Below are 27,510 nucleotides of genomic sequence, written 5' to 3'. Positions count from 1 at the left end.
CAGCATGAATGCAAAATCTCCTCGGGCTTGTGGGAGGGAAGGGGAGGGGAGGGGTCACAAAGACTTCTAACCAGGTCTAGGAAACGGTTTGGAAATGGCTGGAGCGTGTCCTTGTATGGCCCTGTTGACTGTAAACCCCATCTCACCCTTCCCTGCAAAAGGGGACTCCACTCTGTGGGCACAGAGGTCAAAGTGCCAGGCACTGGAATGGGACCTGCACTTTGGAGTGGCAGCAGCCTGGAGTGAGGTTGTGCCACTTGAACAGCAAGCTGGATTTAGCCAGCAAGGAGGGTAAGGGAGCCAGGTGTGGGAGCAGTTCTAGGTCTGGCCGGACACATCTGTTTTTGCATGAGGGACAAGGTCTAGGCTGGTTTGGGGGCTGGGGGCTCCATTTTCATGTGTGACTGCCTCTGGGGGGGCAAGAGAGGCTCTGCAAGGGCCACTTGAGGGCAGACTTGTGTCTCAAGGCCAGCTGCTGGGAGCAGGCACTGTGGGGATGTCAGGGGTGCAGCTGGGGGCCATGTCCATCTGCTGGCTACTGGAGCAGACTGGTGATCATCCCCAGGCTGGATCCTGGATGAGCTGCCCCTCCTTGCCCAGTTCTGGAGGGATACAGAGCCTGTGTGTGTATTGTCCCCAACAGCCCTTCATGGTGACCATAGACAGGGTGAGGGTGTTGGTGCTGTTGTCCCAGTGCTGAAGACTGACCTGGAAGGATGGCGTGAGCACATTCCCTGTGTGCCCAGTGGGAATGCTGGCTCAGCCTTGCTGCTGTGGGGACATGAAGCTGTAGTGGCCTCACCTCCATGGGCAACCCCTTACAATCAGTATTCCTAGTAGAACAAGCTTAGCATTTCTCACCTTCTGTGTACTGGTAAGAACATCAGGTTGGTGCACGGAGTGGGTTTCTCGGGGAACTGAGGAGTTTCACAGGGCTTTAAAGGAGGTGGCAGCTGCCTTCTCTACCTGGGCTATTCCACTGCTACTCAGGAAAGGAGTTCTGAGCGCTGATCCAACTCTGTGCAAACTGTGGTGTACTCAGGCCTTGCTTGCCCTGTCCTTCCTGAGCATGCAAAAAGCTGAATTTAGGAGGAAAAGCAGAGAGCAGAAGATGGTAACTGACCTGTGGCCAACTCCTGCCTCACAGAGGGACACGGCAGAGTGAGGTAGGAAAGCTACATGGAAGATCCTACAGCTGGCAAAGTACAGCATTGTGCCAGAGACAGACACAGGAGCAGAGGTGACAGGGCAGATGTAACAAGGTACAGCAGCAGAAAGAGGTGGAGATGGTGACAAGACAGGATACTTGTTCCTTCTGTTCTGGAGTGTGTGCCCAAGTTCCTTGGGATAGAAAATCTCCATCTGGAGCACTACATGTGATTTCTGGCTCCAGAAAGACTCGACCAGCAGGAAATTTCTGGCTATCTCCTAAATTAATTTTCCTACCGCAGACTAGGGCCAGGCCACAGATTTTTCCTGTAGATGTCTGATCCCTGAAGGTTAAGTTAAGGAAACTAAAAGTACATCAGGTGGCGTGGCACAACAATAACAAAAGGGCAGAGAACAGGAAGCCCTGTGTTCTATGGACCCAGATATGGGCAGTGTCCAGTGTTTTGTTTCATTATGCCAGCCAAGTACAGCAGTATCTCAAAACTCCCTGCCTGTGCTGGGTTAAAGTAATTAAATACAGTAATTAATTACAGGTTATGGTAAAACTTCCTTTTTTAATTGAAAAACACGGGTGGGAGTACAGACAATATTTACACAAGTTCTCAAGTGCAGCTCAACTCAAGAACATATGACAAATACGATAAAAGGATGTGGGTCCAAAAGAGAATTATGGAGGGTACCAAAAGGTACAACTTCCTGCTAACCACGGACCTTCAGATCAGATCAGATCAGCAACTGAAAAAGAGAAAAGGCAAGGATTAGAAGCATTAACTGAGTGTGTGACTCACAGCCCAGCACTGCTGCCCCAGGCTGCCCCCAGAGGCAGGGCCAGCAGCACGCACCGTTCATGGGCATCTCGTCGATCTGGGTGGAGTAGTACTGCTCGATGTCCCGCAGGATGCGGATGTCGTCGTTCTTCACAAAGTTGATGGCGACGCCTTTCCGGCCGTACCTGCCCGAGCGGCCGATCCTGCAGAGGCACGAGGGAAGAGGGAATGGAGCCACTGTGGGAGACTTCCCCCAGCCCCAGGGGCCCAAGGGAAGCCCCAGCCTACCTGTGTATGTAGAGCTCTCTGTTGTTGGGCAGGTCGTAGTTAATGATCAGCGACACCTGAGGCACATCCAGGCCTCGAGCCCAAACGTCTGTGGAAATGAGAACTCGGCTGCAAAGAGAAGGGCACAGTCAGGACTTTTCTGGGAGCCCTCAGTCTGCAGCACAGAGCATCCCCTCTTTTCTGGGAACCCCCAGTCTGCAGCACAGAGCATCTCCTCTTTTCTGGGAACCCCCAGGCTCCAGCACAGTGCATCCCCTGCTATTCCATGCTCCCCCCTGCCCACAGCACACCAGCAGCATCTACACTTCTGCTGCATGGAAAGCTGTCCCTTGCACTAGCACCAAACTGCAGCCAAGACAGGACCAACACAGCTTGGATCTTTCAGAAGGAATAATGTTCCCAAGTGTTTAAAATACCGAGGATGCAGCACAAACATTTCTCCTTGAATTTTAAATGCCGCAACTTCCAACATCTTCAGCAAAATAGAACAGACTAATTCTACACCGAGAGGTATGAGTTTCCCTCCTTGGAAAATGGCAAGCTCTCAACCCTTCCACACCAGAGGAGATCAGAGTTCTCCTCAATCTGAGCTGAACAAAGCCTTGAGACAGAGGCATTAGGGTTTCCCTGCCCCGAGGCAGCACTGAACTAAGCAATGCTACTTGGGGCATTTACCTCGCGCCAGATCTGAACTCTTTCATGATGGACTCTCTCTCCTTCTGGGGCATGTCCCCATGCATGGAGGAAACGGTGAAGTTGGCTTCCCTCATCTTCTCTGTGAGCCAGTCGACCTGTGAACACAGCCTGGGTTAGCTCCTTGCTCAGACAGCCAAGCACAGCAGCTGAGCTCCAGAATGTTTGCTGATAGGCTGCCGTGGACTGAGAGACACCTCCACCAGCATTCTGAGACTAAGGGAAGTAAATAATCCTTACAAAGCATCAGCTGTGCGATACAGGGCTCCACAAGCCCTGAGAGGAAAGGAATTAGGAGCATTTATTCAGGAATTGTGGGTTTGCTCCAGGAATTATAAGCAGTTAGATTGAGCACATTCTTACTTTTCTAAAAAGGCAATTCCTGTCAGCTATCTCAGGTCTGCCTCTGTTGCTTTAAGTTAGGCACATCCCCAGGGTTTAATCTCTGGTCCTACTGAACTATTTCCAAATGGGGGAGCAACCAGACCTCTTAACTAATCCAGCATTGTTGGAGTCACCCTCAGGAAGCACCAAGCCCCTCTGATGGCCCCTGTACCTTTCTCTTGGTGTTACAGAAGATGACAGCCTGGGTGATGGTCAGTGTGTCGTACAGATCACACAAGGTATCAAACTTCCACTCTTCCCTCTCCACAGCCACGAAAAATTGCTTGATTCCTTCGAGGGTCAACTCATCACTGCAAGGAAGAGCACGACAAGCAGTTAGAGGGGCTGGGTGTGCTTCACCAGAGACCACCCTCTGCCCCATGTGCTGGGGGCTGCTGGGTCCAGATGGAATCCAAGTAGTTCTAGAAAGTCCTGGGAAAACTCAGCTTTAAGAAGAGCCCTGAATGTGACCTGTTCAGCAGAGACTGGAAGTGCTCTGCTCCAGCCAGCCAGCTCTAAAGATGAACACTTCTGTTCTCATCATTTTTACATTCCAGCTTTTTGACAAGAGAGATTGAAGAAAGTCTCAAGAAGCTCGAGTGTACTGAATGGGGCAGTCTAAGAGCTCAGGCAAGAGGGAGGCTCCTCCCAGGTCCCAGTGCACAAGGATCTGTGACACCACCCAGATGTAAATTGTGCCTCCGAGAACACCCAGGATCAGTTGCCTAAAGGGGGTTTTTGCCTGCTGTGTAATAGGAAATTTTAACAGGAAGCCTAAAGAAATCCTCCAGGGAAGCCCAGGAATTGGATAAGTGTGAAGGATAGATTTCCATGAGGAGAGACTGCTATCCATGGGGAGAGTGAGGGGACTCATTCCCTTAGGGATGAGAGAATGTACTGTGCTGAGCAGCAGCACACAGAAGTGGACAAGGACAAAGTCAGGGAGATAAACCATCCCCTGCTGGGAAACGGGACACGAGCAGAACTGTGGACACTCAGGAACGATGAGAAGGAACACAGAGACTCCCTGAACATTTAAATCAGTGATACTGTGAACTGCCCAGGGCTGCACCAGCTCAGAGTCCCTGCTCTCTCCAAGGAAACTCACTGACCGTTTCACCAGGATGCGGATGGGGTCTGTCATGAACTTGTTGGTCATCTCCAAGATTTCATGTGGCAAAGTGGCGCTGATCAGAACCACCTGTGTGGCTGGAGGCAGGTATCTGTACACATCATAAATCTGCTCCTTGAAGCCTGCAGTGCAAGTCAAGCCACACACAAGTTAGCACATCCTCTCCCAAATCTCCTCCTCTTCCACAATCTGATCTGGAATTCAGAACTGGGTCTATACTATGAGATTAACATAAATGTGTGAATTGGTAACATCAGACAAGGCTCGTTGTGTACCTTAACTAGCCTATACCTAACTGTAACAGTCTAACTTTTTAAACTTTAACATTTAACTTTTTATAAGTGGGTCTGCCAGCTGGGACACCCTAGAATCTCAAAGAAGCAAGAAAAAAGGAAGTAGAAGGGAGACAAATGTTTTACCTTTATTGAGCATTTCATCTGCTTCATCCAAAACCAGCATTTTGATGGCACGAGTTCTCAGACTTCTGCGACGAATCATATCTGTAAGATTTCACTTTGTGAGATGAGAATGCTCTGAAGGCAAGTGAGCCCCAGCACTGTCAGGGCATTTTGGTGGAGGAAGGACAGATGTGAGAAACACAAAATGCCAGGTGAACTTGATGTCAACAGAATCCACAAATCCTGTTTGAGAGTCAGCCCAGCTCAGCAGCTGCTAAGTTTTAGTGGATTTTTTTTCACTTGTGGGGACCAGTTCACGTTGTCCCAGTGACAGGAGGAGCTTGTTTAAGTGCTGTGTGTTCGTCGGACAGCCAGAAGATGGGAGCCTGAAGGCCAACACTGCCCCTGTGGTAACTGCATGAGCAGTAAATGCTAAACTCTTCATGCAGCAGAACCAGAAGGTACCAGCTGCGAGTGCACCTGATTTTACAAAGATGGAGCAACCACCAGGACAAAGAAAACGTGGGCCTAATTCTGGGCCCATTCATCAGGCCTGGCTCCTATTTCCTTGAAGATGCAGGGACTGTAATACTTTCTCCTTTTTCCAAAGCCACCACATAAAGAGCCACCTCAACAACGGAAAGCAAAGCATAAACAGAGAGAATGCAAATACCATCACCACTGATTTCCCCCAGTCTTTCCCAGGCACACGAGCACTAAGTTGTTACCTTGTTACACTTCCCCTCAAGATTACATTACCAGCGTTACAATAAATGCCAGGATTCCTTACCAAACACCCTGCCAGGAGTGCCAGCCACCACGTGCTGCCCATAATCCAGCTTGCGGATGTCCTCGCCCACGTTGGTGCCCCCGATGCAGGCGTGGCACTGCACGTTCATGTAGTCTCCCAGGGCGAGAAGGCCCTGTTGGGGACAAGGGAAGGGATTCACTGCCCCAGCTCTGCCCAGGCTGCCTTTGCCAGGAGGGGCAGGTCTGTGCAGCCACACTGTGGGCTTTTCTAAGAGATGTCAGCACAAGGATTTTTTAATGTCTGTTACCCAAACCTCCATAACAGCAGGCCTTAAAACACTAGGATCCCTGTGTCCTCAGGGATCACAACTGCTTTAGACGGGCTGGCCTTAAAAACTCAAGGCTCTGCAAAACCTCAGCCTGCCAAAGCAACGAATATAATGCCAAGGAGCAAACAGCCCTATATCAAATCATACTTTTTATTTCCCTCAGGAACAGAAGAAAAAGTGGAAGCTGTGTTTGTTTGCTTTGAGCTCTGCTAGAGAATGCCCAGAGCACGGCCCCAGGCCTTGCAAGGTTCCCCAGACAAGGAGTGCAGTGCTCCTACCTTCTGGATCTGCACAGCCAGCTCCCGAGTCGGCGCCAGGATCAGGGCTTGGGTCTCACGGACCTGGTGAGAGCAGGGAATCACAGGGATTAACCACAGGCACAGCCAGGCATGCAAGAGGTGATGGAGATCACAGAACAAAGCTGTGAAATGCCACAGCTGAAGGATTTAGCACAGAATTTTGGGCTAAAAAAAAAGAAAAAGGTGTGTACATTTCTTGCTAAATGGAACCAAATTTCAAGTCCTTCAGTTCTGTGTGTTTGGCTCAGATAAACACCTTGCATTGCTCAAGGACTCAAAGTTTTGAAGTATCACCATTAAAAGTATTACAAGCACTTAACAGAAATAAATCAAAAGCTGTCCTTTCCACTTAGAACATGCAACCTTAATTTTTATGTCCCCAGACATATGAGTAACAATCCCAGCCCACTGAGAACCACCCTTTTATTCAACTGCATCTGCACATCCAATTATACCCCAAAACTGCTGGATGGACACAATGCCCCTGAGCAGAACAAGGCAAACAGCTGTCAGTCAAAAACCCAGCTTGGATTCTGTGCAATGAATCAGATCACCTATCACCAGATGGGCTGATGATGCTATTGGGACTGTCTGGAGACAATTCTGCTTGCTGAGAGATTAATTTAGCCCTAACAGGTGAAAGAGGTCAGCTGTTAAAGACAACTTTATCATTACAAGACATCAGCTGAACTTACCAGACTGACTTTAACAGTTAAATTGTTACAGACTCTGGTGAAGTTCTCAGTCAGAATTCTGTCTGAGGTTCACTACCCATAATGAAAAGATTTCAAAGTAAAACTTCATTTATTCACTCTTAACACATTTCCATGATGAAGACCAGGGATTTAGTAAAAATTATTTTTAGCACGTGCTGCTCTGAGATTACCTGTATATCCAGGCATTGCAGAACAGATATGGAGAACGTTGCTGTCTTCCCTGTTCCCGACTGTGACCTGAGAAACAGATGTTTGGTGAATACTCTGCATGTCTGGACAAACAGCACAGGCAATTCAACACATTCCACCCTCTGCTCTCTCCCACCTCTCAGTGCAAAGAACTCAACAGTGCCAACAAAGGTTTGTTATGATCAGAGCCTGATCTGCTGTCAGGCAGCTGTGAGAGCTGCACTATCAGGGACAGAACATTCCAGGGTCCCCAGCTCTGGCACCTTCACTCCTTATCAGACCAGCATTTTAACTTTCTGCCATCTGCCACACATACACGTTTTTCATGTAAGTGAAAATAAACCAATGCAGTTTGCAAGGCCAGTGACTTGCACTGGTGACCAAGAAAGGATTTCTTCAGTGGGAGGCATATCCTTCTTTGTCTCTAAGACATATTGTTTACAGTAACTAAACCTAACAAACTTCTGGCATTAACTAGCAGAGAATCACAACAAGTTAGGCAATTTCACTGTTTGCTTGTCACACCACAAAACCACCGAGTAGTTTGAATTAGAAAGGAATTAAACAACATCCAGCTCCATCCCCCACCCTGCCATGGAAGGGACACCTCCCACCTCTGCATGGCCCAGAGCCCCATCCAGCCTGGCCTGGAGCACTTCCAGGGATGGGACACCCACAGCTGCTCTGGCCAACCGGTCCCCGTGTCCCGCCAGTTTCAGGTCATTCCCCACACCCTGCCAGGCACCAGCCCAGGCCGATCCCGCTTCCGGCCTCAAGGCAGGGAACGTGCCCGACATTCCCCCTGCACTCACTGGGCGATCACGTCCCTGCCCTTGATGATCTGCTTGATGGCTCGCTGCTGGATGGCCGACGGCTTCTCGAACCCTGCGGGGCCAAGAGACACCGTCAGGCCAGGCCGGGCCGGGCCGCAGGGCGCAGGCGCGGCCGGCCGCACATCCGGGCCCCGCCGCGGCCCCCGCACCGCTCCGAGCCCTCAGCCCGAGCCCGGCCCCGCGCCCCCGGCCCCGCGCCCCTTCCCCTCCGGCCCCGCCGCCCACCGTAGGCGTAGATGCCGCGCAGCAGGTCCTCCCGCAGTCCCATGGTGTCGAAGGTGGGCGTCACGTCCACCTCCTCGCTGGTCTCGAACTCCACCTTGGTCATGTCCTCCTCCTTCATGAGGCGCTTCCGCGCCGAGCCGCCCGCGGACCCCGCGGACCCCGCCATGGCCGCGCCGCCGCCGCCGCCGCCGCACAACGCCCGCCGCGCGCGCCCCGCTCCGCCACTGCGCCTGCACGGGGGGCGGGCCGGGAGCGGCGTGGCGCGCGTGCGCCTGCGCGGGGCGTGCGCGTGAGGCCACGGGGCGCGCGCGCGGGAGCACGGGACGGGCGGGGCTCGGAAGGGCCCTGAGGGGAGCGGCCGGGATGGGTCTGGAGTGTCCCCAGAGAGGGGGAACCTGTGCCCGTCCTTCCCTGGGCAGCCCGCTCCAGTGCCCTGCCACGCTCAGTGCAGAGAAGTTGTTCCTCATGCTGAGGTGGAACTTCGTGTTTTAGTTTATGGCCACCGCTCCTTGTCCTGCCGCTGGGCGCCACTGTAAAGAGCCTGGCACCATCCTCTTGGCACCTGCCTGTGGGATATTTGTATGTACTGACGAGATCCCCGCTCAGTCCTCTCCTCTCCAGAGTAAGCAAGTCCAGCCCCCTCAGCCTCTCCTCAGTCCCGTCATCACCTCATCGCCCTCCGCTGGAGCCTCTCCAGGAGCTCCTTGTCTTTCCTGCCCTGAGGAGCCCACAGCTGGGCATTGCACTGCGGAAAGAGCTGAGTAAAAAGGCGGCATCTGCTCCCTCCGCCTCCTGCCGCTGCTCCTCCCGATTCACCCGGGAAATACATCCAGGGCGCTGGACGGGGATGTGCGCGCGGCCTGCGCATGCGCGGGGTGTCAGGGCCGAACGGAGCCGAACCGAGCCGGGCCGGGCTGAGCCGATGCTGCAGTGCCTCCGTCCCCGCGGATGCACAACCCCGTTTCCCACGGTATGTCAGTGTCTCTTAAGCAGCCAAGACTCAGCACCTCCATGGGATGAGGTTTGTAAGAAGGATCCTGGTTGATGGCCTTGATCTGCAGCTCCATGAGGGGATTTCCACTAAGCTTGGGCAAGGAGCAATTATGTCCTTGCCAGTCTCCTACACAGGACAGTTCCTTTGTGTTTGATGTTTTAAAAGGATCCTGTAGGGAATCCAGACGCGAGTCCAGACGTCACACCCTTAGAAAGGTTACTCTATCCATTTCCCCATGCCCCCCCCAACAAAGCAAAAAAACCCCTACCCCAAAAAAAAACCACAAAACAACAAAAAAGCCACCCCAACAAAACCGAAAATAAAACAAAAACAACAACAAAAAAACCCAACAAACAAAAAACCCCAAAAAATCCCCCCAAAAAAAAACAGAAAAAGGAGACTGAACATCAGGGTTTACTGAGAATAATTCAGACCAAGATACTTCTTTTCACAATCTTTCGTGGTGATTCCATAGGATTCAGTCAGGCATCTGAGGGTGGTGATCTGAGGGAGGGTTCTTCACTTGCAGGACAGTTTTTAGATGTGATCTGTAGTGCAGCCACTGCATGGTGGCTGAAAGGCTCCCTTGGGAGCTCCCTGAGTGGGAGCAATCCCTGCCTAGGTGGTGTGGGATTGTAATGCAGAACAACAGGGGGCTGTTGAGCCTGGTCTTTTTATGGGAGGGAGAGGGATGCACATCCCAGGAGAGGAAAAACATCACCCCAGTTCTAATTCTGGTCTCAGAAGTGCTGATGTCTCTGCACCTCACATGTGACACAGACTGCCCTCTTTTTAGTGCATGGACAAGCTTCATCCGTGGGGTTTTTTTTGTTTGATGTAAAATACTTCTTTCTCCTTAGAGCATTCAGTTCCAAGGACTGGCAAGGCATTTGCTTTTGAAGTAACACCACGTGAATGTGCTAAGGTGGAAGTGAATCTCTGCTTGCCTTGACAGCCAGGACACCTCAATCCAGGATCTTGAGAAAGAAAAAAAGAAACAAGAATCGTTCTTTTGGCTTCAGACTTTGAGGTAACAGCTCTCTGAAGACAGGCTTCTTCCAAACCTGGTAAAAAATTGGTGCTTTTGGAAATGTTCTGAGTTCTGTATCAGCTTTCTGGGCTCTGCTCTTTGGTCAAATAAAATGTTGGCTGTCAATCCCCATTTGACAGTTTTCACAAGGCCCTGTAAGTGATACAGTTTTCAGTGCTGGTGTTTCTGTGGGCTCTGGGTGTTGATGGGTCAGCAGGGAGACCAAACTGAATGGTCTGTGCCTGCAGACCTGCTCTTGTGGCTGCCATGAGGGCAGCTCAGGACATCTCCCTCCTGGCAGCCTGGGGTTGTTTCTAAAATGTTCCTCAGTATTGATCTGGTCTCTGAAGTTTCCCTTTGATATTGAAAACCATCAGTTTTCTTCTGCCAGTTTGGCCCCACTGACTTATTCCTGCTGTTTTTCCTCAGCATCAGAGGGGAGCGCTCAGGGAATCAGCCTGTCCTTCTGGCCAAGCTGCCTGGGCCCACATCACTTCTCCAGCCTCAGCAAAGACACTGGATTTGCCAAGCCTCAACTTGTCACTGCCACCTGAGCCCTGCAAGAGCTCAGAGGAGATCCTCAGGGTCCCTGGTTCTGCCTGGATCGGTGCTGGTGGGTGAAATGGGTGATGTGATCCAGGCTTATCTGAGATGGGGGACATCCCTGAAAGACTGGAGGGTGGGCACATGGTGTGACAACAGGAATGCTGTTGGAGCTGTTAGGAGAGGGAGGAGGTGATCTCACTCTCTGCTGTTCTTGCAGAGGAGGAGCAGCATCACGGAGCAGCAGGTGAGCCTGGCAGGGCTGCCTGCAGCTTGGGACAGCACTCATGGTCCCCAGGAGCAGCCTCCAGCCTGCAGCTGGCACCTCCTACAGCTACAAACTGCAGTGCCTCTGGTAAGGGCTCTGCTCCCTGTGAGGGCCCTCTGTGGGTGCCTCTGGGGTGCCTCATGCCCTGCTGGCTGTGTCTGCAGGAGCCAGGTGAGGCACATCGCCAGGGAGAGGGACAAGGCAAGGCTCAGTTTGGAGAGGGCAGAGAGACACTGCCTGCAGCTGGGCAGGGAGCTGGATCAGCAGTACATCACTCTTGAGCACACCCAGAGCAAGCTCAGGTAGGAGGGGTTCTTTTGGTGGGGTGCAGAAAATGTGCTCACACATCCCTTTTGAATCTCCCCCTTGTTTTGCCAATGTGGCAGTGGCAGGAAAGCCCTTGAAGACCCCTCTCCACCCCTATGATCTCAGCATCCTTCCAACAAAGCTCTCATCTCCAGGATCATGCTCTATCTGTCCCAACCATGTTGCTTTTTTCCCCCAGGAATTTTCAAGCAGAAATAGAGGCAAAAGAGCTGCTTTTGCAGCAAGCAGTGAGTCACCAGGCAAAGCTGGAGGCTGCTACACAGCTCCTGCAGGGCAAAGAGGCCAACCTGCAAGGGAGACTGAACCATGTGATGAATGTAAGTACAACTGCCTTGGATGAAACACCTTCGCTCTTTCAGAGGTGGCAAAGCAGAGGTGGTGACAAATATAGATGGTTCACTTTGCACTTGTTGGGAAGAACAGGAATTTTATGGAGAAGAATCATCAGCCACATCCATCCAGTTGTATTAAACACAGAACTTGTTACCTTGCCATGCCATCACTAAACTGCTGCGTTGTCTGTTGGCAGTGGTTTGGCCCTTGGTAACACCTGCAAACACAATGGCCAAAGCTGAAATTGTGCCAGGGGCCATGTCAAAGGCAGAGATGTGTCTGCATGCCCAGGATTACCCCAGCTCTGGTCAGTGTAGAAGTGCAGATGGAGATAGCTCAGGACTTGCTGCCTTTGTTAACTGTGAGGGAACAATTTTGGGGAGCAGAGGTGGAGCTGATCCTGTGGGGCTGTCTCGCTCTTACTGTGCAAAACCCATCCCTGTCCTTTGGAGAGATGAGCCCATGTGGAATCAGCAATGTGCTGTCCTGTAGTGGTTTAGGAATGATGTTCACAGTTTAGTTCTCCTACCAATACTCCCCAAACCACACTGCTGCTTGCTCACTCCCCACTTTTCAATGGCTGGAGAGGAGAATGGGAGGCACAAAAGGCAAAGACCTTGGGTTGAGATAAGAACAATTTACTGGAAACAGCAGTGAGATAAGAAACAACCAGTGACAGCAACAGTATTAACAAAAGTGTACAAAAGAGAGGGTGATTTGCAAATGCTCATTGCAGGGCAGCCACATTTTCTCTGGAAGGCATCTCCTTCTCCCTGGAATTGAGAGAGCCTTCCCTCTGACCCCAATGAATGAGATGGTTCAGAATAGCATCTGGGCTTTAGCCACATCCCCTCCTGGTTACTGCAAAAATCTGTCCTGGCTAAAACCAGGCCATGTCCAGGGTCTCCTGGGAGCTGTGCTGTGTTTGGCCTGCTGATGTGCCAGTTGTTGTACAGCTCCCTGCTGAGCACCTGTGGCTGATAAACCCTTCCTGCCATGTCAGGACCCACTGCAGCAGGGAAATCTCCATTTGATCTGCAGGAGAACACACAGCTACAAAGCAAGGTCACAGAGATGGCTGAGAAACTGTCAGCCTCTGAGGAAATGGTGTTGGAGCTGCAAAAAGAACTCAACCACATTGTGAAGGATAAGGTAATCTTTCTCTGTTGCAGTCAAATAAGAACTTTTCAGGAATTCATTAAAAAATTGATCTTGCATATTTTGTGTCAGTTGCTACGGTCTCCCCCTGTGTGAGCTCTCCTGTGCTTTAACGACAACCTGGAAGCTGGGAAAGAAAAAAAAAAAGGTTATTTTTGAGGTTATTTTTATTTATATGAGGATATTTTCCAGTTGTAGAGAATTCTGCAAATCTGCAGTCTTCAAGGGAAAACTTACAGAGTTTGGTTTCCAGAGAAGTTTTATTTTTCACCAGTATTGAAGTAAAGGGCTTGTTTTAGTATCTTCCACTCCTAAAATGAATCTGGGGAAAGAAGTGAGTCTGTGATCTTGTTAGCCAGGAAAGCTTGCCTGTACTTTGGTGTCTCACATGTGGAGAAAATTGGTTTTCCTCCTTTTTCTGACCCATCCCACAGGTGATGGGCCCCTTAGGGAGCCTTCTGTTGAATGTATGGGTGTGCCCTGTGACCCCAGGGATTTAGCAGAGCTTTTGACTCTCCATTTGGAGCTGGTTTTCCTGAGGAGAAGTGTTTCCTTGTGCAGCTGGAGCAGGCGGAGCCCCAGAGCCCCGAGTTCCTGAAGCAGAGCGAGCGCTTTGCCGAGATTGTCCTGGAGTACGAGCGGCAGTGCCAGGTACGTGCGGGCAGCGCTGCCGTGTCACAGCGCTGCTCTCCGCAGCACATCCCTGGGCTGTTGGGCCTGAGGGAGTGCAAGGAGGCAGACCTGGTCTTAGGGCAGAGGGATCCCTCTCACCTTGCTCAGAGTGCTGTCTCCTCACTCCTGAAGCCCTCATGGGTTGTTTGCCATGCAAGGATTTTGGCAGGAGAGAGTAGGGGTGGATCGTAAATTCCTTCCTGCTTGTAGCCATGGACTATTTTGTTAGGGAACCATGTACATCTGATGTTAAGGACAGACCCTGGGCTCTGTTGGATTTCTTCTTGAGCACGAGGAGAAAGCTGTTCTCCTAATTTGGAAACCATATTAACAGCTAAAATCTTCTATATTTTTGTTTTTCCTTTCCTTCTTGCCCCCACTTTAAAAAAACCCTAAAAATCTTGTTGCTGCTGAACTCTGCTAGAGAGTCAAGGTAAGCCAGTCCAGATATCTGGTGTGTGTAATTGGTGCTGTGTGTATTGTAACTCCTGCAGGGTGCTGTGCTCCTTCCCAGAGCTTGGGGCTCTCTGAGGCATGAGCACAAACTCTGTTTCCCTTCTCCCATTTTAAATGTGTGTCTCTTGCATTTTTAACTAGTGTATCTTTAACTCATGCTGGGTGCTCTGTTGTTTGAGTCCTGTGCTTGTCACGTTGCCTGTTTGTTCCCAGGTGCTGTGTGTGGCTGGGGAGCACCCCTGAGCAGGGACAGGGACAGTCACATCCCCCCAGCTGAAATGCAGCTTTCAGTAAAGCCTTTCTGTGGATGCATCAGGCAGCCCTTCTCCAAGCTGCAATTAAAGGCAAACATTCTGAAGCACTATCCAGTGCAGCATTGCTCCAGGTGGCACCAGAGGGTTGAATATGCTCAGTGCTGCAATTTTTCCTCTCCTTTAGCAGCCCCAGAGTTGTCCATGAGAATGCTGATGGATGGAAAGGTTTGACCTTCAGGCTTCACTTGCCCCTGTGAAGGCACCCACTGGGGTTTATCCTTTACCCTCATTGAATGCTCTCAGCCTCCCTTTCCTGCTTAGAATGGAGATGAAGCAAACTGAGTTTGCATTTGTCTACATCTGCTCAGTAATATTTGTTACCTGGAAGTGTCCTAGTTCATAGTCTCTCACAGCACATCAGTTTCCTGGAGGCAGGATATGGGATGGAATTGGATGTCTGCTCAAAGTGAGCAGTCCAGAAGAAGGCAGGATGCCTTGTGTGCTGTACAGGATAGAGGATGTGAAGTGAAGCAAGCAGCTGCCCATCTCCAGACACTCCATGAAAGTGGCTCATTGCCCTGCTGTGGTGGCTCATTTCCTGGTGTTCAGCTCTGGGACTCCCTGCTCATGGAGATGGGATAAACTCCTGTGCTGGCCTTGGGCTGTCTCTGGCACCAGCAGGACCTGCCTTGTGCTGTGCTTCCCATGGGATCAGCACCTTCTTCCCTTGCTTTATTCCTTCTGTAGCCTGGAAAAGTTCCCTCCCAGAGGCCTGTGGGCTTTGCTTCCCTGTGAATCCTGTTGGTTGCCTTCTCTGCATTGAGTAGTGCTTGTTGTCCCCTGTGCCCACAAGAGAGTCATGAGGATGTAAACACAAACCCCTGGGCCTGTGCTGAGCCATGATGTTTCTTCTGTGTTGGATTCTGCCAGTGGTTATTTAGGTCAGGAGGGTCTCAGGAGGCTTTCAGGAGGCCCAGCCTCCTGAGGTGTTGGCAAATCCCTGGTTTTGTGTTCTTTTGTGCTTTACAGTATGTAGTGATGGTGATCTCGGAAATCTGGGATTATATTTCTTCTTTGGTTCCTCCAAATTCTCTAATGTGTTCCTTAGTTTGGGAAGGCTGTGCTGGGGCTGGGGGAGGCCCTGGCAGGAGCTTGGAGGAGCTCTGTGCTGTGTCCTGAGCAGTGTTTGTTGCAGGTGCTGCACGAGCAGAACGCAGCGCTGCGCAGGGAGCTGCAGGGGCTGCGCCTCCAGCTGCAGGAGAGCAGGGCTCAGGCAGGGCTGCCAGCAGCAGGTAACGGGCAGGAGGGCTCCGTGCTCGTCCTCTCAGCAGTTCCCTCTGCATCCAAGTCTGCATGGGAGCGTGGGGAGGCTCCTTGTGCCTGCACTACTGCTGCCAGTGCTGGTAATGGGTAGCCTTGGGAGGGAAGAAGGAGAGGATGGGTGGTGGGGAGGAGGGAGATGGAGGAGAAGAGGGTTTTCCAACTTCTGGCAGATTTTCAGTGCTGAATATGCTGAGGAAACAATGCAATAAGGAGGAAGTAGCCCCAAACCGTGGGTTGGAAAATTCAAGTTGAGCATTAGATAAAAGCTCCTGGCCAAGAGGGGTGATGCAGCCCTGGGTCCAGTTGCCACATAGATGGGGAATGTTCATCTTTTGGGGTTGTATGCAACCCCCCAAACCCCTTATGGACTGGATGAAGCTGCAGCCGTCCTGCAGTCCTATCTTGTAGGCCTCGCCTCACAGGGCTCCTCTCTGCCATCACACCCCTCTCCAAGCCTTCTTGTTCCTACTTCTGTGTTCCAGAAATGTCACTCCCAGTGGAGCAGCTCCAAGAGCAGCTGCAGGACCTGAAGGTGCAGCTGGAAACCAAGGTGAGTGAGGTGGGGGGAGATGTCCTGACTGCTTGGTACCCACAGCTGCTACAGAGTGTCTGATGAGACATCTGACATCTGCTTCAGTAGGGTGGCTGGAGACAGAGTTCAGGCTGGGGACCAGGGTGGTGCCTCATCACTCTGTGGGGTTATTTCATGTGCTGCTCCACCTTGTCTTGGCTGGCGGGAGGGTTTGGAGCCTTTGCCTCATTGGCTGGCAAAAAATCCCTGTCACCTTGTGAAATGTTTGTGTGGGTCTTGTGAGGAACCAGAGCTCACTCAGTGTTGTTGTGACAGTAAAAGCAGGGACAGGACCAAGAGGAGAAGCAGCCAGGTGTCTCCTGATGGTAGGGGCTGTATCAGAACCCTTGGCTTGCAGCACACTTCTAACCTGCTGCTCTGAGGTGACAATGTGAGCCCAGCCTCCTCTTCAGACAGCTGTGAATGCTCATGGGACAGGCCTCAGTTCCACATTTACTCCTTTTGCTGCTGAACTGAGAGGTCAGTGATGCTTGCTGGGTTTTGTGTTGCAGCACTGCAAGAGAAAATCCTAAACTGTCCTGCAGGTGACAGAACAGTTAAAGGAGCACAAAGCTGCCTACAGATCTTCTGCCTGCTTTATAGTCCTGCCTTTGTGCACATCAAATCCTGGAGTTTCTGGTGTTCACAAGGGAGTTGCGGGGAGCAGCAGCTTCTCACCAGCACATCCTGACCAGGAACCACTCTGCAGTGGAGGAGGGATATGAGGAGCAGTGGCAGATGATGCCCTGGCCTCTCCTCTCTCCTCTCTGGGGCTCCTTGCAGACAAGGAGAATGGGCAGAACTGTGCTGCTTGCTGGCAGCAGCTTGAGAGGGAAAGAATTGGGACCCACTGGATTCTGCTTGTTAGACACTGCTGCATGAGACTGATTGTTCAGCAGGGACCAGAACTGCCTGCAGAGGGTCCTCTGTTGAGTGGGACCAATAGATCAATGTGAATTGGAGCTATTGGAGGAGAGGAAAGCTCTCAGGAGCATGGTGCTAATATCCCAATCCTATCTCCTTCCAACAGATAAACTCTATTTCTTCCTCATAATAGTTTATGTGGAAAAACTTTGAGAGGGAGAGGAAGGACAGTGAGGAAAGTTTCAAGGCTGAGATGTGCCAGATGGAATACCAGAAAAGAGATGTTGAAGAAACAGTTGCAAAGTACTGGGTTATAATTAATGGGCTGAAAGAGCAACAATGGGAGCCTGGAGCTGGAAGGGAGGTTTGAGATGGAGCAGGCCAGGTGACAGCAGCACACTGATGACATTTGCCACCCAGGGCAGCAGCTGGACGAGGACAGAGAAGAAATAAAGACAGAGCACAGGGACAGAGTGAGCCTGGGGTGTGGCACTGTTCTCTTTCTGGAGCTAAGGAGGAGCTTAGGTGTGCATCTCCTGCTCATACCAGGGTAGGTTGGGCTGATTTTTCACAGGGCTGGAGAGCTGCTTAATTTGGAAGAAAACCTGGGCAGAATTGCAGGGCTGCAATTGTTTGAAGTGAGACATCTAACTCCCCTTACATGAGTGCTTTTATTTCAGGACTCTAAGTTTCCCTGAATGTTCTACAAGGTTGTGTTAGAGGCAGTGCCCAGCAAAGACTGTATCTTAAAATAGTGAGAGATATAAAAGAGCTTTCATTAGTGTTTTTTATTACCTCTTTCTTGGTCTTTCAGCAAACCTGCCTCTACTTACTAGATGATCACAACTTGCTATCTTAAAAGCAGTAAAAAATGTCTTAAATTTCTCCATATAGGTAAAAGGAACTGACTTGTGAAAGAAAGAGGTTGTCACTGAATAATTGTTTTATCTTCCCTTCCTCCTGCCTCTGCCCTGCTGTGTCTCCCTTTAGGATCAGTGTTTCCCCTTGGCAATATGCCAGGATTTTGCTAGGTCATTGTCACTGTTTTAGGGCTGAGATGTGGGGTAGGTGAGGGAGAAGGGAGGGGATTTGGCTGAAGACTGTGGTAGACCAGGGAAACAACCCCAAATAACAGGAATACAAGGCATTTAAGCTGTTTTATCTCTGGTGAATGGCAGATGGGCTGACTGCAGTGGGGAGCTTCCAGAGTTGCTGGAAAAGATGGGATTGGCTGTGTGTCTTTGAGAAGTGCAAAAGGTGTGGGAACTTTCTGTGAAGTTTAACAAATTGCCTTAACTTTGCAACACAGAAAACCCTTTGTATTGCATCTCCAGCAAATGTACATTCAGAGGCTGGCTGAGCATTTCAAGCTGTGATATCAAACCCAGGTCAGCAAAATGGTTTTTATCTTTAGGAAAGATGCAGAGGCTGAGCATAGCAAGAGCTGCCATGGAGTGAATGCCAGCATGAGGACAGCTGTAAGGCTTCATTGCAGCAGCACTGGTGTGAGAGGAGGTGATTTCCCAACAGTAAAGGCTCCAAGGTGAGGCCTTCAACAGCAGGGCACCCATGAGAGGCAGCAGTGGAAGCAGAAGAAAAAAAACCAAGTCTCTGTGGAAGCAGAGGCAGCTCAGGTCGTAAGAAAAGTTTAATGCCAAGATGTGAAAAATGCTGGCTGTTGGGTATGAAAAGATTAAAAAGGCACCAGGATGAAATGGGAGTAATGCAGAGACAGTGAAGCTGAGGGCTCTGCTGTTGGAAGGGACAAGGTATCTGGAGAGCTGTCCTCTGGGGGAAAATGAGCTGATCCTCTAAGACTCAGGTGAGCAGGCAGACCAAAATTTTCTGTTGCAATTTCAGCACTGAAGGAACAGGGAAGAAATGAGCAATTGTATGATGGACACAGCAGTGCAAACAGTGCAGATGTTTGTGTTGTAGCCTGTTCAGTCTAGCAGCTGGAGGCAAAGTGGAAAGCATTTGTCAGGGAGAAATGGAATCTTGATAGACAAGGGGATGTGCTTGGGAAGGAGGCAGAGTTAAATGCCATCAAAGAGCAGACATCTCAGGACATAGACCTGACCTGCAGGGCAAGAAGAGAAGGAAAAAAGCTCTGGGAGACAGAGGTGTAACAGCGTGGGAGGAAACCTGGCATTCAGGCTGTCAATACAGAGCTGAAGAGGAACAGGTTGAACTGGAGCTGATGCAGCTCAAAGATGTGATGCACTACTTGGAAAATGAACCCAGAGCTCAAGAGAGTGTCAGGTTTGAGTGCAAAGGTAGTTTGAAGATCTAACATGCTGCTGCAAAGAAAAAGCAGATGCTTTGTGAGACACAAGGCTGCTAAACGCTGTAACAGCAACTGTGTTCTCTTGGATGTTCCAGCAGCAGCTTTGTTCTCCTGCTCTCATGAAGTGGGCTATGAACTAGGATACTTCCAATTAATAAATATGACTGAGCACATGTAGGCATAGCTATATTATGTCTTTTACTGACTGTGGGAGTGTGGTCAGGGAGCTGGGATGTGCTCCTGTGGCCATGGCTGACTGCACACTCACCTCCTCTGCCTTGGACATGGATGCTGGAGATGCCACAGGAAGCACAGCATGTGAATCCAATGTCAAATTCCCAAAAGCAGCTGCACTGAGGTGAGCAAACACCACATAGCCCATGGACTGGTCCTTGTGCTTCAAGGAGAGAGGAAGAACTTCCTCACACAGCTCCTCTGCTTACCACAAACTGCAGTGCTGTCCTCCCTGCCAGGATGGATGGTCTGTTATCCTGCACCTTTCCCTGAGGGATTTGGGTCCTGTATGGCTCTGGTGTTTGGCAGCAGTTGTTGGAAGGACTGTCCAACACAGGACTAAGCTTCATTCCCACATGTGCCAGTATTCATGGCCTCCTGGGAGACTGGGAGTACCCACAGAAGTGGAAGGACAATGAGACCACCTTGGATTTGGAGTCACAGCTTTGTGTCCAGCCCTGTGAAATCACAGAGGCCTCACAAACAAGCGGATTTCTCCAGACCTGGCTTTATTGCAGTTGAGGGGTTGGCCTCACCACCTGTCACCCTGTAATGAAGTCTTGGTGTGTCTGGATGAGTCAAATCACTTTGTATCCACAGGACTGCCAGATAATTTTAGCCAGCTGGAAGCCACATCAATTCAGTCTGATGCTTTTTGTCCTTTTTCCTCTTTATTTCCCTTCCCTTGGAGACCTGCTCCTTCTCTCCTCTTGTCTCTTGATGGTCCCCACATGTTTTGCCTGAGTTATGGGAAGGTTTTTTCTCAGTTTTCCTTAGTCCTTAGCTGTCATTGGAAACCAAATTGGAAAAGATCAGGGAGCCAGCACAGAATGCCAGCCCCAAATGGGGCTTGTGCATGGTTTTCTCACTCTGCTGCCTCTCCTGTGCTGGCTGCTGGAGAACAGCTTGCTGAAGAGTTAACATGGGATGGATTTCTTCCTTAGGAAGCTTTATATAGGTACTGGGGTCACCCACTGAGCCATAAATCTGGGGAGAGACAGGTTTCTGGGGTGGATGATCCCAGTCTGCTAAACTGTCCCTCCCATTGTTCTTCATTCCTTGGATTTTAGGTCTCTGACAGCTTTGTAGGACTTTGGGCTGAGCAGAGTCACCTGCTGGGGCAGAGGCACCTGACTCACTCCTGCATCAATTCAGGGCCATACCTGTTTAGGCTTGGCTTTGCTTCCTCTTGCAGGCCAAACCCAGAGCCAGGCTGTCCTCTGGGGGCTGTGCTTTGCTGCTCTCTGCTCTGAGGCTGATCCTATCCCTCTTCCCAGTGGGAAGAACAGGAGTGAGTTGGGTAGAGAGAAGTTGGAGGAGCTGGCTAAAATAGCAGAGTTAACAGCATTGGTAAGGAGCCATCAACCCCAACTGGCAGGCTCTTGGCTGAAGGATTTAGAAGGGCGAAAACTGCACATATTCATAGAGAAGAGCAAAAATGTTTGTTTCAAACATTCAAACCCAGTCTTCCTTTGAAGAACCAGCTTTGTCTTATAACTTGTAAAGCAGTGAAAACTTGTGTGACATTGAAAGTCTTACAGAAGGGGAAAGTCTTTAATGACTTTTCACTACTTTCACTCTTTCTCCCTGAGCTTCCTCTCACTCCCAGTCTCACACCCACATGGCTCAGTCTCTCCTTGTTGCCTGTGTTCCCACCCCAAGCCTCCTGTGCATGATTTGCTGTTTCTTTTCTCCATCTCTTCCAGAGTGATGAGGGCAAGGAGAAGCTCTCTCACCAGGATGTCAAGAGGCCTCAGCTGGGCTGTGAGCCCCCTGAACACAAGGCTGGTGACAGTGCTGGCCCTGGCACTGCCCAGCTGCACAGCCAGAGCCCTCTGGAGGCCGAGTGGCTACGAGGGGCAGAGATTGCTGCCAGGCTGGAGCACCACCAGAGGCATGCAGCGTGCTGGATGGAGATGGAGCTGCTCCAACAGCAGCTCCAGGCCTCACAGGAAAAGGTGAGTGTCCTTTATTCAGTGGCAGGTTGCTGAGTGGGCTCTGTGATATTGGTTTTGTCCTGCCTGGGGCTGTGCTGGACACTCTCCTCAGAAGGGAAGGTGTCCAACTTACCAGGAAAAAGTCATCCTCTTCCTCTTTGGGGGACAAAGGATTCTCCCTCCTGCTCAGCTATGGCTGAAGCCAGTTCAGGTGCAGCTGGGGAGAGGTCCCTGCTGGCTTGCCCTGTGATGCCCCCCTGCCCTTGTCCTGTGCAGGCTGGCTGGGCAGAGGGGAGGTGGCTCTCACAGGGTGTCAGGAGCTGGGGTTCCCCATGGCTCAGCTGACAGAGGAGCTGGAGCAGTGGCAGGATTGGGTAAGGGTTGGGAAGGGATGACAGCAGCCAGGCAGGGCTTGGTGAGGGATGGGAAATGGGGTGGTCACAGCAGAGTAAGGTGGATCACCAGGACAGAGGGAGGAAAGCCAATGTGAGAAACCTTCCAATGGGTTAATATTCCTCTCCTGCATTCTGCCCTGGGGACTGGCTTTCCAAAGTACAGCTTACCCATGCCAGCCATCCCAAAGTTGGACCAGACATGCTTCCCATTACCAGTTTTGCCCTTTGCTGGTGACAGGAAGCAGAGGACATGTACAGGACATTGAGTACATCACAGCTAGCCTGGGATGTATCCAAGAACCCAAGTCAGCAGCTCCCTCTGTCTCTTGCTCTTGTGGCCCTTGGTCCTGGGACTCCCTCCCAGAGAATCCTCCTGCTCCTCACTACTCAGCAAGGGGAGCATCTCTCAGCAAGGGCTCTCTGTGTCTCCTCCTGCAGCTCTCAGTGCTCTCACTCCCTTGCTTTGCAGGCTGCCCAGTGAGCACCACTGCCATGGTGCTGCAGCTCTGCTGTGCCTGTGCTGGGGTGAGGGCTGAGGGCACTGTCTGACCTCTCCTCTCCCCCAAAACACAGCCTGGGCCTGTCCTGTTTGGGCTCAAAGCTGTAACCAGCTGTCAACCTTTGTGTGTTACAGCTTTTGGAAGCCAAAGCCAACCTGAGACTGGCCCAGGCTCAGCACACTCTGCAGTTGCAGCAGGCCAAGGCCCAGATAAACAACATGGTGCCAAAGAAACAGTTTGAGCAGCTGCAAAACACCCTGAGAGAGGAACAGTGCAAGACTCAGCAGCTCCAGGAAAGCCTCCAGCTGCAGGCTGAGCAGACATGCAGGCAGCTGGTCAGGATCCAGGTAAGCAGGGAATTGCAGGAGCTCAGTCAGGGGTACTGTGCAGGGAACACTGGAGGGCAGCTGTGACTGAAGGCACCAGAGGTTTGGGTGGAAGATGGTAGATATAAAGAACCACAAGGAAAATGCACTTAGCTTCAAATTCAGCTGCAACTTTAATTCTTCATGAATCCTCCAGTCACCAGCCTGCACTCAGACAGGTGGATTTATCTCCAGGGCACTGAGCAACCAGGTGTTGGGGTTTTGTGAGTTTGTGTCTGGGCAAAGACAGGACAAATTATAACCTAAGGAATGATAATAAGCAGGCACAAGGAGCCTTTGTCTCTCCTGAGCTTTCCAGGACATGGCTGGGAGAGGGGAGGCCACTGGCTTGTTTTTTATAGAAAATCTGCTGGAAAATCTGTGCCTTGTCTTAAACTGGTTGGGTGCAGACCCAGGGAAGGTTGTACTGCTCCAAACATCTGTCCACCACTGCTCTTTGCATCCTGCCTCTCTGATAAACCCCCTGCTCTGTCTAAGGAGCATGAGGCTCCATGAACAGGGCCTTGGGGAACTGTACAGTCCAGGGCTGCCAGAGGCCAGGACAGTGCTGGGACAACCCACACACAGACTTTCTTTCCCTCTGCAGGAGGAACACGAGCAGCTGCTGCAGGCAGCTGTGGAGCAGGCAGAGGGGCTGGAGCAGAGTCTGAGGAGTGCTGAAGCTGTGCTGGCAGAGAGGGCAGCTCAGCTCAGAGATGCCCAGGTGAGTGCAGAGGGGCTGGTGCTGTGTCCCTGCCCATCTGGTACCCCTGCATGGGATGCTGAACCTGAAGCCTCCTGTCCTTGCTTTAGGCCCAACTCTCCAGGAACAAACTGTTGATTGAAGAGCTCCGTGGAGAGAACAGGAGGTTTGCAATGGCCCTGCAGGCTGCTGAGCTGAAGCAGAAGAGCATGGAGGAGAAGAACCAGCTGTTGGAGGAACAAGCCTCAGCTCTGAAGCAGCTTATTGGAAAAATCACACCAGCATCTCTGAGTGGGTGATGGAACATCTGCAGTGGCAGCCCCTGCTCCTGGCTGGGGCTGGTCAGGTGCAGAATGGGAGATATGGCTGCGTTGGGAAATCAGCCTTGTCCTCTCTGGTCTTGCCAGGATTTTCCTGTGCAGAAAATAGCAGATGGGGAGCCTAGAGTCCTTTGAGGAAATTGGTCTTGTGGATAGCTGAATTTTCCAGCTGAAAGCAGCAGCCTTGGTGCCTTTCCCAGTGGCAGTGTGCTGTTATGTCATGTCTGTCTCAGGGCAGCCAGCTCACAGGATTTTCTTTGGCAGTTTAGTGGTGGTGCAGGTGCTCCCTCTCTGCAGAAGGCTGATGTTGGAGCCACAGTTACATCTCAAAAGCCAGGGCAGAAAGGCTTGCAGGACCCTGTGCTTGGTCACTCCAAGCAGGAAAGCTGAGTTGTGGCATTAAAATTGTGTAATGTTACAGCACCTCCTGCTTTTCCCAGTCTGCTCTGTATTTCAGTCACCTTCCCCAACTGCTGCTGAACATTTATTGCCAACAGCTCCTCTTACAGCCTGAGCCTAGGATCCAAACCCAACCAGACTGTTGTCTCTGCAGTGAGCAGGACAGAGCAATGCTGTAATGCCCCAGGCATTTATCCTGTTCCTGCCTTCTTCCCCAGCTGTTTGCTTTTTCAGCTCCAGCCTGAGATGGGGGCTAAGCAGACCTCCAGTCTCACTTAGGGCTGATGTTTTTGCAAGTGTTCTCCCAGACACAGTGCAAGAGCTGAGCAGCTCCACTAGGAAAAGGGAAAGCAACTCTTCAGCCTTGTTCTGGTTTTGTGCTACCCAGAATCCTTAAAACCCTCTGCTCCCCTTCCCACTCCTACTCCAAGTAGCCCATAGACCCAGCCAGACCAGTGCTCTGGGATAAGAGATTCTTCACAGGAACAGAGGCACAGGCCAAGCACACTGGGAAAAACCCAGGCCCACAGTCCAGACTGCAATGATCATTCATTCACACAGCACCTCAGGAAACATGTATGGGTCTCTGATGGGGACAAGGCTTCATGTCTAATCCTGGAAGGAACCTTGTGCAGCCTTATCTGACGCTTGGAGGAGCAGCTCCATTGAGATACTTAAAACGACCATCACACTGCAGGGTCAGGATGGGTTTGGCTGGAGAGCCAGATCAGTGCTGAATGAACACCACATTAACTCTTAAAAACCCAAGAGACTGAAGAAATTCTTTATTTTGCAACCAAGGAGTTTTCCTGGCTTCTAGAGCCCAGCCAGCTGGTGTCTTACATGCACAGTGTGAACAAAGAACTACTCCAAACAAAAATGCATTCACAAACCCTGGGTGTAGCTGTGGGGCTTGGATTATGTCCCCCCACTATCCTGGATTCCCAGGATTGCTGTATTACCAGCATGCACCCTTTGCTCATGAAGAGCTGTGGTTTTAAGGCATCAAAGGCTGTTAGGAGGAGTGGCAGGGTGCCACTGCAGAGGAGGGGATGGGTGGTGTAAATACTGAGGTCTCTGAAGTCCTGCACGCACCAGAGCTCAGTCCCCATCGTGGGCAGGTCACCAAGAGCTGTCCCTCCTGTCCTGCACACTCAGGACAGAACGTGCTCCAGGATTCCTTGTCTGATCAGCTGCTCACATTTCCAGCGGGGTAAAAAGTGCTGCACAGAAACACAGAAAAACCCTCCATGGATTTGTTGCTGCACACAACCAGCTCTGTTTGTTGTGCTGTACATCCAGTGCCTCATGGTACCAGATTGGGCAGAGCTGCACTCTGGACCATGCAGACAGCAAAAGGAGCTGTGTGTGCAGGGACTGGGACATGCTGCAAGGCCAGGGGGATGTCATGGGAGTGAAAGGGAAGGAAGAGAACAGACCACACTGCTGCCACAGGTACCTGGCTGTTCTTCTTCAACAGGATGGTAGTGCCATCATCAATCTCGAACTCCCCATGGTCTCTTAAACACCTCACCTGCAAAGTGGGAACACAGCTCTGTAAGAGTGCAATGAAAAAAACCAACCACCCCCTCCAGTGACAGTCCTTGGCATGGGAACATGCTTTCTAGCTGGTCTAGTTAAAGTTGCTGCAAAGACCTCCTACTGAATAACTCGCCCCACCACATCTCCCTGCAGACCAGAAGTGCCATCTCTCAACATGCTTTGTGCTCTCAGTAGAAGGGGTAAAATGCTGGCAGGCAGAGTAAAACACAGAAACCTGTGAAAGCTTTGGGACTCTGAAAGGTCTTGCTTGATGAGCTGACTTGGGGATGAAATGCTCGAAAAGAGATAGTCATGGAAATGTTTATTCATGGATAGAAGCCAGAAATCTTGCACTTACTTCAATGTACAGGCTTTTAGGAGGTTTGATGTCCTGTGTGAGGTCCAGCCCCTCCTCTCCTCCTACTGACCTCATGTATGTAGCCAGAGACTTTTTGTACCGATTGAACCACTCCACCTGTGGGCATGAACAGGGTTGTACCCACAGACAATGAATACACGAGTAAGAATTTACAGAAAGACATATTAAATGTCATGTTTATTGTGGGGGGAAGACTACCCTATTTTGATTGTACTAAATAATCCATCAGGAGGAATATGTGGGAAGGGGGGAAGGGTTTGAAAGGAGGCTGACTCACTTCCTCAGCTGACATGTGGAACTGGATGGTGTTGGGCAGAACGCTGCCATACTCCCACCTCAGTGCTCGGATCCGTAGCAGCCGGTCATACCTAGGGGAAGAAACGGGGCAAACCCAACACCTCTGCTGAGGTGAGTGCTGGCAACATCCCCAGGCCACGGTGGCATCCAGTAATCTAAACTTTCAAAGAGCAGGAGGAAGCAGAGTCTTCTCTTTGCAGTGATACCAGCAACGAACACAAGGAGAACCAGCTCCAGAGCTGCCTTGCTGCTCGGGGAGAAGCCACCTGCCCGGCCCGAGAGTCCCGCCACCCTGTCCCTGGGGACGCTGTGCCGGCAGGGATGAGCCCAGGGGACTCACAGGTATGCCAGGAGGCAGCGCTGGTTCCGGAGCAGGCAGCAGTGCCGGAACCGGATGAGGAAAATCAGGTCCGTCCGTCCCGCCTTCGCTTCGGACCTGGGGGATGAGGAGAAGGAAAAGGAGGAGTAGGAGCAGAGCTGCGGGCCGGGGAGCGCCGCCCTCGCTGTGCGGTGCGGGACGCGCCGGGAGCGGCGCCCAACTCACACATCCGCCTGGTTCCGCTCGTACAGCGCCCGCATCTCCTCCAGCGCCTGCCGCAGCTCCTCCGTCTGCAACAGCGGCACAGCCAGTGAGCGCGGGCCGCCGGCGGCGCCCGCCCCGTGTTCCCGGTGCTCACCCGGAGGGGCGGGAGGTGCCCGCCGGCGGGGCCCGCCCGGTGTTCCCGGTGCTCACCCGGAAGGGCGGGAGGTGCCCGCCGGCGGGGCCCGCCCGGTGTTCCCGGTGCTCACCCGGAAGGGCGGGAGGTGCCCGCCGGCGGCGCGGTGCAGCTCCCGCACCAGCTCCATGCCCCGCTCCGCCGCCATCGCGCCCGGCCGCGCGCGCGGGAAACCCGCCCGCGCACCAGCCAATGGCGGCAGGGGAGGGGCCGACGGCAGCCAATGGGATACGAGGGGCGGGTCTTAGAGACGGGACCACGCCTCCCTTTGGGCCCCGCCCCCGCGCTGAGCTGCTCTGAGCTGCGCCGGGCTCGGCGGCCGCGGTGGCGCCGCTGGGGCTCTCGGCGGCCGCCGTGACACTCTTGGGGTCACGCTGAGAGCCCCCAGGGGCTGGAGCAAAAGCCGGCATTTCTACCGCACACTCGCCTCTAGCAAGCCTGTTTCCCCCAGTCTTCTGGGCGGTTCGCTG

At 51.8% G+C, this 27,510-nt stretch overlaps 3 protein-coding genes across 4 annotated transcripts; 1 reads left to right on the top strand and 2 right to left on the bottom strand.

Annotated features, from left to right (window-relative positions):
• Positions 1 to 1,704: 1,704 nt before the first annotated feature.
• EIF4A3 (eukaryotic translation initiation factor 4A3) lies at positions 1,705 to 8,348 on the bottom strand. The gene is made up of 12 exons (XM_063152394.1): positions 8,174 to 8,348; positions 7,928 to 8,000; positions 7,097 to 7,163; positions 6,190 to 6,252; positions 5,623 to 5,755; positions 4,854 to 4,934; positions 4,415 to 4,556; positions 3,475 to 3,613; positions 2,901 to 3,016; positions 2,226 to 2,333; positions 2,013 to 2,140; positions 1,705 to 1,905 (listed from the first exon to the last, which is right to left on the bottom strand). The coding sequence occupies exons 1-12, from the start codon at positions 8,337 to 8,339 to the stop codon at positions 1,889 to 1,891; spliced, it is 1,233 nt and encodes a 410-aa protein (XP_063008464.1). The 5' UTR covers positions 8,340 to 8,348; the 3' UTR covers positions 1,705 to 1,888.
• Positions 8,349 to 8,500: 152 nt separating this feature from the next.
• LOC134416121 (ninein-like protein) lies at positions 8,501 to 24,098 on the top strand. Of its 2 annotated transcripts, XM_063152392.1 has the most exons (13): positions 8,501 to 9,143; positions 10,123 to 10,197; positions 10,627 to 10,810; positions 10,961 to 11,310; positions 11,514 to 11,652; positions 12,710 to 12,820; positions 13,388 to 13,477; positions 15,404 to 15,500; positions 16,014 to 16,081; positions 21,194 to 21,445; positions 22,454 to 22,666; positions 23,292 to 23,408; positions 23,498 to 24,098. In XM_063152392.1, exons 1-13 carry the CDS (start codon positions 9,040 to 9,042, stop codon positions 23,684 to 23,686), a joined length of 1,989 nt encoding a protein of 662 aa, XP_063008462.1. In that variant the 5' UTR covers positions 8,501 to 9,039; the 3' UTR covers positions 23,687 to 24,098. The 2 variants fall into 2 exon arrangements, with proteins under 2 accessions (XP_063008462.1, XP_063008463.1); XM_063152393.1 differs by lacking the exons at positions 8,501 to 9,143; positions 10,123 to 10,197 and having other exon boundaries at positions 10,689 to 10,810; positions 10,961 to 11,095; positions 11,173 to 11,310.
• A 778-nt stretch (positions 24,099 to 24,876) lies between these two features.
• Positions 24,877 to 27,191, bottom strand: GINS1 (GINS complex subunit 1). Its single transcript, XM_063152391.1, has 7 exons — positions 27,114 to 27,191; positions 26,869 to 26,933; positions 26,665 to 26,760; positions 26,305 to 26,395; positions 26,007 to 26,123; positions 25,566 to 25,640; positions 24,877 to 25,329 (listed from the first exon to the last, which is right to left on the bottom strand). Exons 1-7 carry the CDS (start codon positions 27,186 to 27,188, stop codon positions 25,261 to 25,263), a joined length of 588 nt encoding a protein of 195 aa, XP_063008461.1. The 5' UTR covers positions 27,189 to 27,191; the 3' UTR covers positions 24,877 to 25,260.
• Positions 27,192 to 27,510: the final 319 nt, after the last annotated feature.

Source organism: Melospiza melodia, chromosome 3, assembly GCF_035770615.1.
Source record: "Melospiza melodia melodia isolate bMelMel2 chromosome 3, bMelMel2.pri, whole genome shotgun sequence".
Lineage (NCBI taxonomy): Eukaryota > Metazoa > Chordata > Aves > Passeriformes > Passerellidae > Melospiza > Melospiza melodia.
Note: the sequence above shows the minus strand (reverse complement) of the source record. Positions and strands in the feature narration are given on the sequence as shown.